This window comes from Ahaetulla prasina, chromosome 6 (genome assembly GCF_028640845.1).
Source record: "Ahaetulla prasina isolate Xishuangbanna chromosome 6, ASM2864084v1, whole genome shotgun sequence".
Classification (NCBI taxonomy): domain Eukaryota; kingdom Metazoa; phylum Chordata; class Lepidosauria; order Squamata; family Colubridae; genus Ahaetulla; species Ahaetulla prasina.
In genome coordinates this window covers 91,687,225-91,701,261 of record NC_080544.1, presented here as the reverse complement: position 1 = coordinate 91,701,261, position 14,037 = coordinate 91,687,225, and the positions used below count along the sequence as shown (strand labels likewise).

The following is a 14,037-nucleotide window of genomic DNA, read 5'->3' as shown; positions in this document are numbered from 1 at the left end:
ATAGATTAACCCTAAGCAAGCTGGGCTAAAATATGGTTAATTGTGTCGGTTAAATATGAACCAGGTATGGGAATCTATCCCGATATCACTTAATTGGAGAATTTTTCTAATCTGTTTGAATAGAATAGAATAGAATAGAATAGAATAGAATAGAATTTTTTATTGGCCAAGTGTGATTGGACACACAAGGAATTTGTCTTGGTGCATATGCTCTCAGTGTATATAAAAGAAAAGATACGTTCATCAAGGTACAACATTTACAACACAATTTATGGTCAGTATATCAATATAAATCATAAGGATTGCCAGCAACAAAGTTACAGTCATACAGTCGTAAGTGGAAAGAGATTGGTGATGGGAACGATGAGAAGATTAATAGTAGTGCAGATTCAGTAAATAGTTTAACAGTGTTAATAGAATTATTTGTTTAGCAGAGTGATGGCCTTCGGGAAAAAACTGTTCTTGTGTCTAGTTGTTCTGGTGTGCAGTGCTCTATAGCGTAGCTGATCCTTTTATGGTGAAAATATTAGGATCTGAGCTGCTGATCTTCCAATTGCAAAGGATACATTTTCCTACTGAATTCATCCCATTCCTCCACCTTCATTTCCCCCTTTAATGAAAAATTCTGTTCAATAAGAAATCCAACGTAATGTCAGTAAGTTTGTATTGATATGGTTAAATCGGTGGTCCTATTCATGTGTAAAGTAATAGCTAGCAAATATTCTTTATAGAATGACTCTGTGATAAAACACCAGTGTGCAAAATTGACTCCAGGCAATATTTCTGCTCTGAGTAATTTCTAGCTACTTTAATGAGTGCTTGGTGCACTGAGGCTGAATATTGTAAACTTCTCCTTGGGGAAAAACAAATATAGTGATTCAACTATGCTTGGAGCATAATATATTTACATAATCTTATTCATAGACTAAATATAAACGTTTTGTTAGGTCAAGTCATCTGGGTTTATCCTGTTGCCCTCCATATGTTTTCAAATTTGCCTGTCAAAAGGTCTGATTTGTACCACCCAGAAAGTAGTAATATGCTTAAACTTATTGTTGGGACAGTTATATTAGTATTAGGGCTATCCTAATTATATTAGTATTAGGGCTATAATAGTATTAGGACAATTATATTAGTATTATGGCTGTAAGACTACTGGATTTGTGTTAAGAACTCCCTACCAATGGAATGAAAGTACAGGGCTGAAAGAATGTGGATTTATTCTTTAAAATGCTTGAGGGCAGGAAAAGGACTAGTGTGTAGAAGCTTTATAGAGGGAAAGCCAAACTTGAGATAATGAAGAATAGAAAACTACAAATAACACTAAACATAAAAACCCTGACTCCTTAATTTTACAACAGAACTTAATGAAAAATAATCCAAATGCTATTTTTTTCCAAAATGCCAAGATGAATATTTAATTCAAGCCTTCACCTCCAGCCAGTCCCAACATCAGTGTAGATTTTAACACTGCAACATATACAATTCAGTGCAATGTTCTCATACTAATTTTATTAGAAACCCCAGAGAAGCCTCTTTTGCTGATTTTTCTACAATTACATATCAAACATCTAGTCTTCATACTCGGTTTTAGACTAATGTAAAACATACTATTAATTATGAAAATTTACCATAATGCTTGTTCTCAGAGTAATTTTTACAGGAAACCTCAAATGTTGATGGTAATATTTAGTGTGTGGATTAGAATCATGGTCAGATTTTAGGTACGGTGATTGTTTTGACTATATTTTAGGGTTAAAATAGAGTCTACTGAAGCCCACTGTGAATTTATCAGAGGGTTGCCAAGTTGGTATTCACTCACTTCACTGTTGAGTTTCAACCTTAATCTGCACCCATGATTACTACAAAACATTTTATATTCCTCCTGAATCCAACCCACAAGCATCACAAAACCTTAGCTTGAAGTTTCCTAAAAGTCCAATACAAATGCTAATAATTAAGAGTCATTTCAAACTTGAATTCCAGATGAAATCTAAGCCAAGGTTGCTATTAAACGTAAGAACTCTCATTGATTCTAACTCATAAGCATAGTATTTATATTGAATTTAAGCATCTGGCTTTTAACTTCCAAGTTGCTAATATAATTATAGTGACCATCATGATGCATTCCTTCTGAACACAAATAGATGGTTAAATTATTCTGTAAACATCAACAATCTGCTATTTTGTAACACATTGCTTGCATCTAGACTTCATTATGCTTAAAATAAGGTATTTGAAATTAAAAGAAGTTAGCCAAGATCTACTTAAATCTCACTGATTTAAATATTTGGAAGCTAAGTCCAAGCCTTTATTTCCAAGCCTTTTACACATAATAATATCCTTGTGTAAAGGTTAGTATTCAGTATTGTTACATCCATTGTCTAATTAATTAACTGGTGAAACTTAACAGTACCTTTAGCTGTCCTTCAGTACTTATTTTCTCTTCTTCCATTTCTAAATATAGATGGAATTGTTAAAGAAACTGTTTTAATATATGTTTTTTTGTCTTGCAAACAGGTTTCAAAACTGTATGATTTGAACACGTCTTTAAACTTTTCTGAATTTGCAATCATGAACATCAATGATTTTGTGATACTCCCTGGTTCGAAAACTGGAGTTTCTGTAAAACTGAAGGAAAAGTAAGTTTCTTTCTCTAATTGACTTTGAAATGCTTGGATAATCTATTGCCTTTTTATATGCATAATTAAATGCAAACTCTTTCTATCCACTAAAGCTGCAATCCTAAAATCACTTACTTGTAGTTAATTTTATTGAAACAAATGAGAGCTTCCACCATGTAAATGTGTTTAGAATTGGGAGCGCTGTTCACATTTATAACGGTTCTTTCTGATGTCCTTTTTCTGTTTTCTGTTTCTTTTCTTTTCTTTATCTTTGTCCTGAATTGGTGGCCTATTCTTAAATAATTCCTTTATCTGCAATGGCACAAACAGAATATCTTTTTTTTAAATTAAAAAGCTAAGCTGTAAATGTACAGTCCAGTTTCAAAAAACTCCATCAAAATACCAATCTGCCATTTTCTGCTGCATTGCATATACTTTAAATAGAGAAAGAAAGTACAGTTTGGTGCCAGTTTTAGAGCTGAATTTAATCTCTCTAGAAGTGTACGGGACCTGCAATTGGAAAAAGTTCAGCTAGAACTTGAAAATAATGAAATGGAGAAGAAACTGAAGCAACTACAATCAAATATGAGCCGAGAGAAACAAGACAGAGGGTAGGTAGAACTTTAATGGCTCTAGTTATTATTTGAAGAGTAGAAGAGCAAACCTTTGGAGGTTACCCAACCAGGGAAAAGTAGTATTCTTTCAGTGTTCAGTGTACTATTTGTTTATATAGTTTTATATATAGTTTTATGTATATAACACACACACAACATATAAACGCATAAAGTATCTCTACTGTATATCATTGTATCTCATCATATCTCTACTGTAGCATGCTTTCTCAATATTCAAGCATATTTTCTCATATTCTCTAGCATACTTTCTCAGGATTCATATATAGTCAACATATCGTACTTTTTGGAGTATAAGACACACTTTTCTTATACACCAAATACAGCCATTTTTGGCCTCTCGAAACCCTACCCCGCATGTCCCATTTTTGCCAAAAACAGGCCCGTTTTTTGCAAAAATGGGGCGTGCAGGAGGCCAGTAGAGTGATCCTGCAGGCTGGGGAGGGCAAAAACACGATGTGGGGGGGGGGTTTGGGAGGTCCATTTTTTGTGAAAACAGGCCCATTTTTTTGCAAAAATGGGGGCATTTTTGCTCTCCCCAGCCCCCAGGAGCACTCTGCAGCCCTCCCAAACACTTTGTAGGCCCCATTTTTTGCAAAAAAAGGGACTGCGGAGGGTTTGGGAGGCCTGCAGAGTGCTCCTAGAGGCTGGGGAGGGCAAAAACTTTTTTTTTCTTGTTTACTTCTTCAAAATCTTGGTGCGTCTTACACTCCGGTGCATCTTATAGTCCGAAAAATACGGTACCTAAAATAATGCACATATATTGTCCCTCCCTCATCTACAGCCATAATAGCTAAGAGCAATATGCAGTAAATATAGACAGAAAATACCATCACTGTCATACTGAAACTTGCATGATTTAAAAAAAAAACAAATGAAAGATACGGTGGTACATATGGGGATTTATGACAATGCTCAAAGTTTTACCCATCACAATGTCCCTTGATCATGTAATTGTAATCTCGGTATTTAGCAGCTGGCCTGTGATTATGATGTTTCAGTGAACTGCAATCATAGGATTGTGATTTCTGATGTTCTGTTCTGGCTTTGGGTCTCTCTTAGAGACCTGAAAGGAACCATATCATGGCTTCTATCATCCGCTGTAAGAGTTCTTATCTATTAACCAGAGGGGCAGAAGTCATGTATGATAAATTGCCACTGCAGGAAGGGAATACCAACCTTTTCTTTTATTTGTGACAAATTGTCTGAAGTGGGCGTACAGGTAATTAATAAATGATATGCATAGACAGGAATATAAATGGATAGAAAGTTCTGACGAGACACTTTTGCCTTAAAAGCAAGAAGGGCTTGAATATTTTAAGGCTGGCAGCACAAGGAAATCTCATCTTATTAGACTAGATATAATGGACTTTGAATGCAAAGGACCACATTTCTTCAGTGATTTATGTAATTTGTAATAATATCATTACACAAATGAGACAAATTATGCTGTTTCATGTCAAGTGACAGAAACGACACACAATTTGTATTGTTGATGTTGTTTTGCAAATAATGATAGAAATTGATGCCAAGTTATGTAATTTTCATTTGCATAATGTCTTTTGTGTCATTTGCTTAATGATGTTTCACCAGTGATGTCAATTAATACAAATGATGTGAATCGCTGCAGTTGAATTTATTGAATATTTAGAAATAACAGACAACTCTCTTACCATTAGTCTGTTAAAGTGAGATTTTGCTGTATTGTAGCAAATTTCGCATTATATTAAAATTGAGTTTAATGACTTCTGAAGTACCTGCCAGTTTTTTTAACCATAAAATAGTACAAAGTAATAATGAAACTGTTTAAAATGACTAATTGTAAGAAAGTGACATTTTCCTCCAGTGAGAATAATAAAAGTTTGTAAGGTTATATTCGTGCACACCCTCTTTCAGAATAATCTTTACATTCCATAATTAAGTTCATAGCAATAGCTCTGTCTAACCACGGTTGGATAATGGCTCTAAGATTGTATATTTTCATTTTCTGTCAATTCTGTATTGTTTTTCCATCCCCAATTAGTGGAAAGCTGCAATGTGTAAGTCATCTGTCTCTCCGCTCCCTTATCTCACTCTACCACCCCACCCGAATTCAGCATGTTCTACCAATTGCTATGTTGATAGAAACTAAGTGTTGTGTCTCTCAATCCAAGCTAGAAAAATGATTTTTAATAGAAAACTACTGTAGCTGGATTTTTATCCCAGTGCCTTCAGCGGAAGCTTCAGAACATTTCTGGATTAGTATATGCTGTATCTTTGCACTAGGCCAAAATATCTAAAAAGGTTAAATTACGGGAACTGGACCAAAGTTCATTAAACTGAGACGTTTCATCCAAGTAACTTCTTCAGTCAAAATGAAAAATTAAAAGTTAGGCAGAGAATCATTGGAATGTACCAACTCTTGCCATATCAATTGCAGGGGTTTCTCCCCAAAATGTACTGCAAATGTAAATGAAGACTCAATCATCCAGGCCAAAAGCATCTAAAAATGGTTAAATCAGGCAATTGGACCAAAGTTTAAGAAATGTCTCAGTTTAATAAACTTTGGTCTAGTTGCCATGATTTAAACTTTTTATATGCTTTTGGCGTGGATGATTGACTCTTCATTTGCATTTACACTCTAGGCCAAAACTTTCTCTGTAGCATTGGAATCTTTTGTGTTTATTTGTTTATTTGTTTTGTTTTCTTCCATTGGGCTTTTGTTGTCAGATTTCAATTTCAAGTGCTGTCAGCTCCTCAACTTCACTTCAATTCCTTGAGAGGTCTTTATTATTTATAAAGTTCTTCTTATATTTTAGTAAAAATTCAGTCCTTATGAACTTTAAGTGCATATGGCTGCATTATAAAAAGCACCATTTGTAATCATTCTTTATTTGAGAGAATCCATTTCAGATGTTGAAATATTCTGCAGACAAAGCACAATCCTTTTATTTGTAACTTTTTTTGGTATAAATTTGAAAACTACTTTATTAACCACTTTGTATTTGTTTTCCTTTCTCAGCGATGTGAGTAATAACCCTAACTTTCTTTCCCAGGATCAGCTTTTTAAGGATATGTGGTCATTAGTGTTCCAGTGTACTTAACAAGATATATAGTTCTGTTTAAGTTTTAAGCGTTACTAATGATCTTGGACCATAGTCATTAATTTTTGTATCTTTTCCCCACAGTCTTTAATACTGCATTCTACTTTCAAACAAGTTTGTGATCTCTCCCTCCCTCCCTTTCTTTTACAGTAAATGATGGCTCTTCAATTTGTCAGTTTGTAATGATTGGTTTTGCTGTTTGCTTGCAAAACAGTGAAGTATCACTAGAACTGGAAGCAGTTATTATTTATTATGGTCATTTTGCCACTACTTAATTGAAAGTACCTGGCAAATGATGCTGTGGGTTTGGTCTATCTAACCTGTAACATTTGGTCCGTAACATTTAGTCTGTTTTTTTAAAAAACAAACTGCAGGTAAGAAATATTAAATATTTGTTCCAGAAAAGAAGCCTAAACTAAGCCTTTACATTAGATTCAAAGTGCTGTAGCTGTTCTTTAATCCTGGGTTACAAAACAAGCAAGAGCTAAGTGGCTGATTGACCATTATTTTTACTTATACTAAACATGATGGAAGCAGATGGCAGGCCCTATTCCTTCTCATTCCCAAACAGCAAGAAGAGGAAAAGTAACAAAATAGGCAGTTAGAGATATTCTTGTTCTAGAACATAGAATACAAAATTATAGGACTGGAAGGCACCTCAAAGGTCTTCTAGTCCAACCTCATGCTCCACGCAGAACAATTTATAATATCCCAATCAAATGGTTGTCCAGTCTATTTTTGAAAACCTCCAGTCATGGAGCACCCACAGCTTCAGGAAGCAAGTTATTCGATTGATTAATTGTTCTTACTGTCAGAAAATTTCTCCTTACTTCTAGGTTGGATCAGCCTTTAACAAGCTTCCACCCATTATTTCTTATCCTGAAAATAATCTGGTGCTTTGGAAAATAATCCTCTCTTCTCTGTAACAACCCCCCCAGTACTGGAAGTTATCATGTCCTCCCTAATCCTTCTCTTCAATAGGCTAGACATACCTATCTTCCTCAACTGTTCATCATATGATTTAGCTTTTTTTTTTTTTTTGCATTTATATCCGGCCCTTCTCCGAAGACTCAGGGTGGCTTACACTATGTCAAGCAATAGTCTTCATCCATTTGTATATTATATACAAAGTCAACTTATTGCCCCCAACAATCTGGGTCCTCATTTTACCTACCTTATAAAGGATGGAAGGCTGAGTCAACCTTGGGCCTGGTGGGACTTGAACCTGCAGTAATTGCAAGCAGCTGCTGTTAATAGCAGACTGTCTTACCAGCCTGAGCCACCAGAGGCCCTTCCAGACCATTTATCATCTTTGTTGCTCTACTCTGCACACTGCCTAGAGTTTGTGTCCAAGAGTATTGTAAATGCTCAGAGTTTCCAGATGTTCTAAAAGATGCTTCAGAATATAGTGGCGGGCACTTGTTTGCAGCATCTTAAAAGAGCCATGACTTTTTGTGGGACGGATTAGGGGACTGGAGGCTAAAACATGAAGAACAATTGCAGGAATTGGATATGTTTAGTTTAATAAAATGAAAGACTAGGGCTGATATGATAGCAGTGTTCCAATATCTAAAGGGCTGCCACAAAGAAGAGAAGGGTCAGCCTATTTTCCAGTGCACCTGAAAACAGAACAAGAAGCAATAAAGGGAAACTAATCAAGGACAGAACCAACATAGAAAAAAGGAGAAATTTCCTATCATGTAGAACAATTAATCAGTGGAACTTCTTGCCTTCAGAAATTCTGGGAGCTCCATCACTAGAGGTTTTTAAGGAGAGATTAGACAGCCATTTGTCTGAAATTGCATAAGGTCTCCTGCTTAAATAGGGGGCTGGATTAGAAGATCTCTAATATCCCTTCCAACTATTATTCTGTTATATTTCTGGGCTTGCAGAGATGCCCCTGGCAGCTGCCTCTAATTCTGGGGGAAAGCGTTGTATTTAATGTGTTGCAAACAGGGGTTATATCCATGGTCTTGTATACTCTAAAGCTCCTTCTTGTGAGGGAATTAACAGTGCTGTATAGTCTTAATAAATGTGTCAAAAATACCAAATTTTCATGTGCTTATGAGAGTTCTTTATTGGGGATTTTATTTAAATGAAAACATTTGAATTATCCTATCTGCAAGTTGGCTGGAATATAAATTTAATAAATAAATTTGTATGTTTGTTTAGCTTTTAGTAAGTGGAAAATGGAGAGCAGAGGCTGCCATATTCCTTATATTTGTTTATGAATGCTCATAAAAAGATTTTTTGATCTCCCTTTAGGCGAACAAATGGGTATCGATGGAAATCAGGTCACGCTAGTCTAAATACACAACCACAAATCTTACAAGACAAAGAAAATGCTATAAAGGTAAGACACTAGGATGTTTAAATAGATTTTATTTAAATGTCTGCAGTAAAGAAGTCTTTTTGTAGGATATCACTGTGGTCAAATTTTTGAAAGTGATCATTGAAACTTTTCTCTGGCTTTTTGATACTACTGTTACAAAGTGGGCCTGAATGGCAGATTTGTCCATATAGAAAAGCTTGTTTTGGATGAATGTGGCATGCCAACTGGTCCTCCAGCTATCTAGGGCAGGGGTCACCAACCTTTCGGACCTCAGGGACCATTAAATTCATAATTTTTAATCCCGTGATCTGATATGATCTGCCTAATGACCGGCTGGGTGGGCATGGCTAGGTGGTCATGTGACTGCGTGGGTGTGGCCAACTTGATATCACTCACACTGAGGGGCACCTCAACAGCCTCTATTCGCACCTCCCCTCCCAGCCACTCCTCTCCTACCCACCTGGGCTCCTTAGGGCCCCAACAGGAAGCAGTTGTTGGAGCTAAGCAGCCACCATGAGAAAGAGTTGGCAAAACAGCTGGCTTAGTTCAAATTGGATCTGACTAAGAAGGAGGCTCAGCAGAAGCATCTCACTGAGGACTATGAGCATAGGCTTTCCAAGCAGAGGGAAGACCTGAGGGAATGCAAGGCCAGGTACCGGCTCCTGGAAGCTCAGCGGGCTGAGATGGTCAGCCAGTTCCAGGCCATGATGCAGTCCCACTGGAATGAGGCCCTCCGGCTTTTTGCCATCAGCTGTGCTTCCCTCCAGCATTCACCCAAAGCCCTACACCAGGAGGCCGAAGCAGACCCTGAGTCAGAATTTCTGCCCCCCTCCGACCCTCACAAAAAGACCCCGAAGGGGGAGATTCTCTGCAGCAGCACAAACATTCATTGCACGTACCTGTCCCAGGGGCCATAGTTTGAGGACCCCTGATTTAGTGCAATATAAAAAATGTAAATGATTTTTCTGCGGACCACCCAAATTTTCTCATGGACCACCAGTGGTCCATGGACCACCAGTTGGTGACCCCTGATCTAGGGAAAAATTATCACAAATTCTAATTCACAGCAGATTTTCATTTGAGTTTTTTTTAGAAATGGCACCCAGATAGATAATACTGATTCCATTAATGTGTTTATTTGCATTTAGAAATATAGAAAATGGACGGCAGAAAAAGACCTAGAGATCCATTGAGTTTGGCAGGTTTTCTGAAAACACACATTCTGGCATAGATAAGATATGTGATTTTAGCTAGGCAAATAGATGAAGAAAATAATTTGTTTTAATTTAAATGTTTCCTTTAAAAATTTATGTCTCCTCACCCCCAAATTTGACATGTTTACAGATTTTTGAAATATTGTTCTAAGTTTTAGTAGTGATATGTTTCACAATTTCTGAGAATCTTCCATTTCTGTGTGTGAATTTCATCATTTCACTATCACTGATCATTTCCTAAAGGTTCCTTGACATTGTTTCTTATTATTTTTGATGTCTTATAGCTTTTTATCATCTCTGGTGATTCTCCTGTTTTAGCACAGCAGTTCTAAGTTTTAAAGTCCACAGAGTATCAAAAAATTTTTTTTTAAAAAATGAGAATGACTGACATTTTAAAAGGAAGAAAAATAAGATAACTATTTATCTTAATTTTAATCAATTCATTGTATTAATTTAATATTCTTGTCTGCAATTCCTTAAGTCAATTTTTCTTGGAAGCACATTGTACCTGAGGATAGCAGCCACTAGATCCTGAGAGAAGGTGCAGTTGATTTAAGCAGTTGCTAAACAAACTGAATGAGCATTCCTACATGATCTAAAACACTTTTTGCCTTCAAATTAGATGTATGGCACAGCCCTATGAAGGACAGTGTTAGGAAACAAAGGGGAAGTTTGGAGAACAAATGGAGAAATCACAGTTTAATAATAATAATAATAATAATAATAATAATAATAATAATAATAATAATAATAATAATAATAATAATAATAATAAGTAGTGATCCTTCCTTCCTTCTTTTTTTATCAGGTTCCTTCAGCCAAAGTAAAATTGAGGCTACTTAAAGAACATATTCCAGGTAACAAGGTATTAACATTGTTGAGATTTGAAAATAATGCAGTAATTCAAATGTTGCAAGTAGAGCTATTTCTTCAGCTTTTGGGAGAATCTTATAGAGGCTGCTTCAAGTAGGTTAAAAGAGTTAACTAGTGACATTGCCTTACCAGATTAATTTTCAAAGTGAGAACAAGTGAGAAATCACCCAACAGAATCAATCCAGAATCAAACCACAATGGTTTCCAAACCGTATTCTATGAATCACTGATAATCCATGAGAACACTGCAGGTTGTAATCCTGCAATTAGAAGTACAATGACTGTGGCAAAAGAAATGACTGTGGCAAATATAGTACCAATAGTAATAGGTGCCTTGAGTGCAATCTCAAAACAACTGGAACACCACCTAAACACTGTTGGCATTGATAAAATCTCCATCAGCCGATTACAAAAGGCAGCTTTACTTGGAATAACTTACATCCTGTGGCAATATCTTTAATACCATCAAACAACATCTGCCTATCTCAATTCCTTGGGAAGGATGTGATAGGTGGATAAAAATGCCAGTCTAAACATCTGCCTGACTACATGATCAGTCATCATAACAACAGATTTATTTAAAAAATATGTTTTAATGTCCTTACTCAAAATCTCATAAGATTTCAGGTGATAACATTAAAACATCTTGTGAGAATTGATAACAAAGTTCTATCAGTTTAATTACACAATAAATTTTGAGGATGCAAAACATTACAGATGGTCCTCCACTTCGGAACACAATTGAGCCTCGAATTTTGGTCATTGAGCACAGTGGTCATTATTTTATTTTATTTATTTTATTTATTAAATTTGTATACCGCCCTTCTCCCGAAGGACTCAGGGCGGTTCACAGCCAAGTAAAATAGACAATATATAAATACAATTTAAAATACACTTAAAAAACTTATTAAAATTGGCCATAATTAAAATTTAAAACTAAAACAAGAAGCCATGTGATCCTTCATTCAATGACCACAATCCCAACTCTCCCAGGTTGCAGTCTTTAAGCAATCTTGTGAGTTGTTAATCAGAGAGCTGGGGAGAGGGCTCATCCTTCCCTGGTAAGATGGGCCAGGGAAAATGACTGCAAGAACAATGGGCTTGCTTGAGTTTTTGGCAGATTTAAGGTCTGTTTCATTAGTTCCTCTCTGGAGCAGAAATCCTGAGATGTGCTAGAGAAACAGACCTCAAATCTGGCGAAATTCTAGCAAACACTATCATTCTGGAAAGCTGAGAATGCTGGAATTTGCTAGTGTTTTCTGTTCTTAAAAGAAAGGCTCTGAATGATGGTGTTCACTAGTATTTTCCCCTATGGAAGGGTAGAAACAGTAGCATCTGTTAAACTCTAGCAAATAGCATTCTGAAAAGCTCTAAATGGTGGCATTCACTAGGGTTTTCACCAGATTTTAAGCTTGTTTCTCCAATGTGGGAGGATTTCTTTTTTCTTCAAGAGGAGGAAAAGTCTCTCAGCATGATGGGGGAACGGACCCCAAATCCAACATGCCTGCCAGCTTCCTCACTGACTTTCTGGGGAAGCCAACAGAAAAGATTGTAAACAGCAATCACATGATTGCAAGGCATTTGGCAACTGGTCATAAATGCAAACAGATTATCATGTACCTGAAACGCAAGCATATGATGGGGATGATGGTGCAACATGTTTACAATGTCTGGCAGTAATTTACAGGCCATAAAACACCCCATCCAAGGCCATCTGTGAACATTTATTAAATAACTCATAGGCCACTTGTATCTAATGTTGGAGTTCTGCTATTATGGGGGAGTGGCCCTGTGCCATAGATCTAGCATATTGCCAACTTTGGTGTATATTGTGTGATCCACAGATGCTTTCAGTGGACAATGTAAAGATCTGCATAAAGGACAACTTGGAATCCAGTGATCAAACAAATTGCAATAGCAATAGCACTTAGACTTATATTTGTAAAGCACTGTAAAGACTTTACAGTGCTTTACAGTCCTCTCTTAAGCAGTTTACAGAGTCAGCATATTGCCCCCAACAATTTGGGTCCTTATTTTACCCATCTCAGAAGGATGGAAGGTTGAGTCAACTTTGAGCCTGGTGAGATTTGAAATGCCAAATTGCAGGCAGCCAGCAGTCAGCAGAAATAGCCTGCAATACTGTACTCTAACCACTGCGCCACCAAAGCTCATATGTCTTGAAAAATAGTCTGAAAATATTTATTATAATATAAGGTTGCCAAGATTAGTACTTTAGTTACTTTGATGTATTTATTACTGTGACATGTATGCTGCTTAATTCTAAATAATATTGAGCAGCTTATGCTAAAAATAAAAACCAAGAACAAATTCATGATAGTAAACAACTGCAGTACCACTAGGGGGAGATAAGTTAGTCCTCTTTACTGCCAAGTTTCTTATTAGTCCCGTTCATTTATCTATGCTTTTTACTTGCTTGCTTTAAAAACACATTTACATTTTGCAGCTCCAGATGCAGCCAAGCAGCCATATGTACATAAAACAGCAAATGATGCAGCCACTGAGAGGCCTAAAGTGAAGGGCAAGGCATGCGGTCAATGTGAGATGAAGATTGCATTGCTAGTAAGTAGGTGGGAACACTATTTGACTGACTCTGGACAATAAATATACATATCAAAAAAGTAAGATGTATCAAGTTTGTTTTGTATTTGATAAAATCCTGCTCTTATTATTGTCTTATAATGGCATACGTTAACAAAATAAACTTACAAGCTAAAAATTCTGTTTACTAAAATGATTATGAAATTAATATAAGTTTTTCTATCCTGAAGAACTTTTGACCTAAATTACTTCGAAAAAGCCTCCTCACTTCAAATAGCTCAGTGGCTTCACAAGTACCATAGCAGCTGGCTTTTTACTGATATTTCTTTGGATCTGTTTTCTTATTTAGTGTAGTATAAGTACACTATAAGTACAATCAGGTAAACTGAAAAATATTGCAGGATCACAAAGGTATGTATTGATGGTATTTGTATCTTAATTTCCTTTTTTTTCCTCCATAAGGTGTGTTTGGAATGTGGAGAAGATTATTGTCCTAGTTGCTTTGCCAGAATACACCAGAAGGGAGCACTGAAACTCCACAGAACAACTTATTTGCAGGTATATTTTCTTTGCAAAGCCTTGTGTAATCATTGCAACCTCTTCTCAGAAGGCATATTACCACTAAATACATGCACAAACAACCACCAAGACAAATTCAGGAGCACTTTTATCTGTGAAATGTAGAAATCCTTTTGGCAGGTTGATGTTCTTATCGTCCAT

The 14,037-nt window shown here is 36.2% G+C and overlaps 1 protein-coding gene across 1 annotated transcript in view; it reads left to right on the top strand.

Moving 5' to 3' along the window:
* Window positions 1–2,543: 2,543 nt before the first annotated feature.
* The window catches only part of ZBBX (zinc finger B-box domain containing), a 42,748-nt gene continuing 31,254 nt past the window's right edge, over window positions 2,544–14,037 (top strand). Inside the window, exons 1-6 of the mRNA XM_058189032.1 lie at window positions 2,544–2,642; window positions 3,122–3,235; window positions 8,605–8,692; window positions 10,694–10,742; window positions 13,223–13,338; window positions 13,780–13,875. Of these exons, the coding sequence (XP_058045015.1) occupies window positions 2,575–2,642; window positions 3,122–3,235; window positions 8,605–8,692; window positions 10,694–10,742; window positions 13,223–13,338; window positions 13,780–13,875 (531 nt within the window). The 5' untranslated portion in view covers window positions 2,544–2,574. The remainder of the gene's footprint in view (window positions 2,643–3,121; window positions 3,236–8,604; window positions 8,693–10,693; window positions 10,743–13,222; window positions 13,339–13,779; window positions 13,876–14,037) is intronic.